General features: G+C 42.8%; 1 protein-coding gene across 1 annotated transcript; it reads left to right on the top strand.

The window, feature by feature from the left end:
* The first annotated feature begins 404 nt into the window (after positions 1–404).
* On the top strand, positions 405–3,054 carry LOC112717804 (uncharacterized). Its single transcript, XM_025769744.1, has 2 exons — positions 405–903; positions 1,244–3,054. Exons 1-2 carry the CDS (start codon positions 405–407, stop codon positions 3,052–3,054), a joined length of 2,310 nt encoding a protein of 769 aa, XP_025625529.1.
* The last annotated feature ends 2,936 nt before the right edge of the window (positions 3,055–5,990 follow it).

Here is a 5,990-nt window from a genome sequence, read left to right as displayed (position 1 = left end):
AGAAGCACGCAGGGGGCGTGCTGACGTGGCAAAACCTGGTTGGCTCAGGTGGGGAAGCACGTGGGGAGGGGGCGTGCTGACGTGGCGAACATGCATTGGTCCACGTATGCAGCACGTGGGGGGCGTGCTGAATGAGCACGGGGGCGTTCTGACACGTGTCAAAGCGTGATTGGTTGAGGCAGGCAGCACGTGGAGGGCGTGTTAAGTGCACCTCTCTATATAAGGCAGAGCTCGATAGCATTTGCATGCTGAAGAAGATTTGAGTGTTCTTTGAGGCTATTGTTAGTGCAATGGAGGGCACCACAAACTTGGTGGTGTATAGCAACGGTGAGATAATACATAATACTGATGAGGGAGTGAGGTTTGTGTCCCAAAATTTATTTTCATTTGTGGTTCCATGCACGATGACGTTAATGGAGCTGCAGAACGGCCTCTGTAAAAGCATGGAGAACAGTACGTTAATGAGAGTGAGCAGAATTCTATACCAAAATCCGATTGTAGTTTTTGGTGGTCTAATACAGTTTGATGTCATGCCGATCACTGATGAAGCGAGTATGCAGAACATGTTTCAAATTCACCGGCAGACTCAAATGCGACACCCACAGATTGAGGTGTACGTTGAGTTTGAAACTGTAGAGGCAGTGGCAGTTCAGAATGATACAGATATACATGATGATAGAGGTGCAGTGTACGAAGGAATGAATAGTGACAGTGAAGAGGACTTCGAAGCCACTTATGAGGCCGGTGACGAAGATGAGGATGGTGATGCGGGAGTTGAGGCAGCAGCAGAGAATGTAGTGGTTCGTCCGTCGAGCAGTCAACCGATGGACGTTCCACCTTTTATGCGTGAGTTGAATCTCGAGGCCATGCATGCCCCCGAGTTTCCAGAATATACAAACATAGGTACGTGGTGACTAAATAATAAGTTTTTGTTAGTTTATACGTTCGATTGAGCAATAAACAGTGTTGTCATAACCGGACCGGACCGGCCTGTTCGATCGGAAAACTGGTGAACCAAACGTTAAACCGGTCCGGGAGGTTAATTAAATCGAATAAGGAAACGAACCGGTATGAATCGGTCAAACCAAAAATAAACCGATGAAAACTGTTCAAACTCGGTAAACCGGTCTAACCGAACCGCTGAAAATTAAAATAGCTTAATATTCTTAAAATATTAGTAAAGATATGTATTTTAAATTTTAACTTTAAATTTTTTTACTATTTTTTAATTTTGTTGACATAGGCATTACCGATGCTGAGGACGGGGAGTTCCGGATTGGAATGGAATACAGTTCTAGAAAGTCGGTCGTCGCAGCAATTAGAAGTTTTACTATTGCTAAAGGAGTTGACTATGAGGTGTATGAGTCTGAGCCACAGACGTTCTATGCAAAATGCAAGATGTACAGGCGTGGATGTGACTGGCTTATCCGAGCTAGCTTGATACAGAAAAAATGTTGTTGGGAGATACGAAGATACAACGGTAGGCACACGTGCACGATTGGAACGATTTCACAAGATCATTCCAAGTTGGACTCAGATACAGTTGCTGATGCTATAAGGCCATTGGTCGAGACGGACCCGTCCATCAAGGTGAAATCTATAATTGCGGAAGTCCAGTCAAGGTTCAACTATACCATCAGTTACCGAAAGGCTTGGTTGGCAAAGCAGAAGTCCATAGCCAACATTTTCAGTGGTTGGGAGGATTCTTACCAAGCCTTGCCATGGTGGCTCTCGATCATGGTGCAGAAGATGCCTCGTTCAGTTGTCCAAATAGAAACATGTCCACTGTACAACGGAAATGAGGAGGCGCAAGGTGTAAAAATACTTCATCGTGTATTTTGGAGTTTCAATCCATGCATTAGGGCATTTAGGCATTGCAAGCCCCTGGTTCAGGTTGACGGCACACACCTATACAAAAAATACAAAGGTACACTTCTAGTCGATGTTGCACAAGATGGGAACCAGAACATTGTGCCTATCGCCTTTGCCTTGGTAGAAGGGGAGACAGCTGATGTGTGGCACTTCTTTCTCAGAAATCTGCGAATGTATGTTGTTAGAAAAGACGGCGTGGGTATGATCTCAGACCGACATGAGTCAATACGGGCAGCAGTAAATCGTTCCGGTGGCGACTGGCAACCTCCAAGAGCATGGTGGATGTTTTGTATAAGACACATCGGCAGTAACTTCTTAAGGGCATTCAAAGTCCCCCACTTGCAAAAGCTTGTTGTCAACATAGGGTATTCAAGAATGGTGGAGGAGTACAATATCAACTATAAGAGGTTGGAAGAGCGAGGCGAGGCATATGCCAGGTGGTGCGATGCCATTGGACGCAGACATTGGGTATTGGCATTCAACGAGGGACATCGATGGGGCCATATGACAACGAACCTTGTCGAGTGCATTAACTCAGTGTTGAAGGGTGCCCGTAATATACCTGTGTTGGCGCTGGTCCGAGCAACATATTATAGGTTAAATGAACTTTTTATGCGGAAGAGTGCTCAGACTCACGAACGCAAGCGTGCTGGATATACGTACTCCGTATTTGTGCAACAGTGGATAGAAGTAAGTATGCAACAGGCTGGGAATATAGTTGTGCACCGCTTTGATAGACGAAATGAGGTGTTTGAGGTGCGCAAAATAACTACTGGAAATGTGTTAGTTCTTGATCTTGCGCGACGGACGTGTGACTATGGGCACTTTCAGGTTGAACGAATACCATGTCGCCATGTTATTGCTTGCTGTGCTAACCAACGTCTCGATTGGCAGTTGTATGTGCATGATGTGTATAAGATGACAGAGGTTCGTGAAGTATATAGGTTTGAGTTCACACCATTAGGTGATCCCGATACATGGCCTGCTTATGAGGGACCCACATTGGTTGCTAATCCAAGGCTGAGGCGAACGTCTAAAGGCAGGCCCAAACTGACCCGATACTTGAATGAAATGGACTCACGCGACATACGTGGTCCTCAGATATGCCGTCTCTGTGGTGCTCAGGGTCATAGTCGGAGTAGGTGTCCTCAGCGTACTGGACCGAGTGGTGCTGGTTCGTAGTTTAATATTGTTATGTTTGTATTTTTTAATTTGCATTTTTTTAGTCGATACTTTTGAAATTAGACGTGTTTGTATTTTTCAATTGAAATCTATCCATTGATATTAAAATGGTCGCTTAATATTGTCATAACTGATTGCATAAGTTAATAAAACAAACATTAAACACGATTTACATAAGTTAACAAAACAAACATTAAACACGATTTACATTAAGTTAATTCTGAAAATAAGATAAAAAAAAACCTAAACCGAAGCTCACTTCTTTCCAACGAACCAGTACAGTCCCTTACGCATAATGCCTGTTTCTAACCACGATGGAGTATACCTATCAGGTGGATTTCGCTCCGTCCGTAGGTCATATGGGTGACCTCGAACCGAGTCATCCACCCCCGAAGCTCCCGAACTGCCTGCCTTTGTAGGAGCGGCTGACCCACCTGCATCTGTCGGAGCGGCCGACCCGCCTGCCTCTATCGGAGCGACCGACCCGCCTGCCTCAGCTGGAGCGGATGGACCGGGATTGAACGTGTCAACAACTGCATATGCCTGCTGATGCTGGATAAAACCACTATCACATGACGCACTCTCTAATGTGTGGTCGGAAGTACGACCCCGCAAACCATGTCCCACATCCACTGATGCCCTACGTGGATCAGCCGGCACTGATGGTGAAGGAATACCACTAAAATCTGACCAGCCACCCAAACCAGCGTCGATCCAATGCTGTAGTTGCTGATCTCCGTGTCTGTCGCTGGAGAAGTCAAACCAATCATGACCGGAAGGAATGGTAAGTATGGGATCATGATGCTGAGAGTGGTGGCTGTGCTGGGACTGCTGAGAGTGGTGGCTATGTTGAGACTGCTGAGAGTGGTGGCCGCCCTGAGTGTGATGGCTACCATGACTGTAAACCGGTGGCTATGTTATATAATAAGGAAACGACTCAAACACTGCATGCTGAGGTGGCTGTGGGGCAGGTGGCTGTGGGGCAGGTGGCTGTGGATGATGAGGAACGTACCTCGTCAATCTCAACAGATATCTGTAAGAGCACATGTACCAATCCTGGTACTCAGCCATCGGTAAAAAATCCCAGGTCGGAAGGGGGTGCAGGCCCTGCAGTCGGCTGTGTCGCCTGTTGGCCCACTCCACTATCCATGGCCCATGCAAAACTGTCCAGTCATGAAGCTGCACTTCGCGTAGGACGATGCAATGCTGGACAACTGGAATATCCCTTGGTACCCCTGGAGGAGGTTGTACATATCCAAACTGACGCATCACTCGGTCTGCAGGGTGCCACTCGACACACTTGAACAACAACAATGAAGCAACGATATCACACACCTCAAGATGGGGATGTAAGTTGTCGGGGACGATCAACCCATCATACGGCCGCCACTCAAACTGCCACAGTATTATTGGTATATTAGAACCCTAACAATAATGGTTGAAAAAACGAATCAGAAGAACCATAACTATTTACCTCCTGCATGTAGTCTATATCATGCCTGAAACATTGTTAATTGAAAAAATTTAAATAACTCATCATATGTCAAACATGCATCATGAATATAACACATAACTAAAATAAGACTTATTACCTCCTGGCAACTGGTATCTCGGCCGGTGGAATCGTTTGTCTCGGTACGGGAGCAAGACACGGCATTCGCTCCCATGCCCAAACAAACAACAGATTTAGTGGGCCATCCATCTCCTTTGTATCATATCGTAATGCATGGCATAGTGCTCTGTAAAAATGTGCCAGACATGCTGACCCCCAACTATAAGTATGGATCCGCTCGAAATCGCGAAGCAATGGTAGATATTTCGCATGGGCATATGCGGTCGACTTGTCCGTGAATAGAGTCGATCCTAACAAACAGAAGATCTGACATCTGACGTATCACCTGATGGACTCCTCAGTGTCCAACAGCTCTGTGTCTCTAATACGTCGAACCCAACCCAGCTTTATATAGGACTTCGCATTATGACTGACTGATGGCTCACGACCGAATATCGCTATGCCCTGACTTTGAACGAAGTCGCTACTACTATCTGTCCATCCACTGACAGGCTCTCCATCAATGTGTAGGCCGAATATATGAGCGACATCCTCTAATATCACCGTAACCTCACCGATCGGCAATACAAATGTGTGGGTCTCAGGCCTCCACCTTTCAAACAGAGCAGCTAACATGGGGTGAAATCCTCTTATGACTCCAATTCTAGAGACGTGGTAGAATTCGGTGGCGCATAAGTAGTTCTCCACCATCGGAATCCACGTCTATGGCAAATCTAGTTTACGCACCAACAAATTCCTGTTAGGCTGCATCAACAAAGATATATGTTACATTAATTAAATAATAATCCTTATAAATATTTTAATAAACATTCATATATTTATTTTAATATCTTATTTATTAAAATATTTAACATAGCTTATCTATTTATTTATTAAAAAATTTAAATTCCTTATTTATTATAATATTTATTTATTAAATATATTTTATACATTTTACATATTTAATTTATTATAATATTATTTATTTATTAATATACGCATATTTATGTTAAAAATTTCAAAATATTTTTTTTATTCTTGAATATATTCATAACAACAAAAATTAAAAAAATTATTAAAAAATTACATATTATTATTATTAACGTTTATTTCATAAAAATTGTTATTATATTACTAAAATCTTTATAAAATACACAAAATAATATTCTCATTACAAAATACATATACATTAAAAAATATAAATACATAAAAAATAAATTTTAAATACAGAACAAAAATTAAAATTTACCAACTTACATAAATATGATGATCCAAATAGTTGATAATATGTTCTTCGGGCGCCATATAATTACGTACAATTTTTTTTTAAATTCCTAAACCTAAAAATTTTTTTCACTGGTATAATCTTTTAACTCACTACCAC

The sequence above is a fragment of the Arachis hypogaea genome, chromosome 10 (assembly GCF_003086295.3).
Source record: "Arachis hypogaea cultivar Tifrunner chromosome 10, arahy.Tifrunner.gnm2.J5K5, whole genome shotgun sequence".
NCBI lineage: Eukaryota > Viridiplantae > Streptophyta > Magnoliopsida > Fabales > Fabaceae > Arachis > Arachis hypogaea.
Note: the sequence above shows the minus strand (reverse complement) of the source record. Positions and strands in the feature narration are given on the sequence as shown.

Coding starts and splice junctions, on each gene's coding strand:
- LOC112717804 (XM_025769744.1), top strand. CDS start 405: ATGACGTTAATGGAGCTGCAGAACGGCCTCTGTAAAAGCATGGAGAAC. Junction 904..1,243: donor TCCAGAATATACAAACATAG/GTACGTGGTGAC, acceptor TTGTTGACATAG/GCATTACCGATGCTGAGGAC.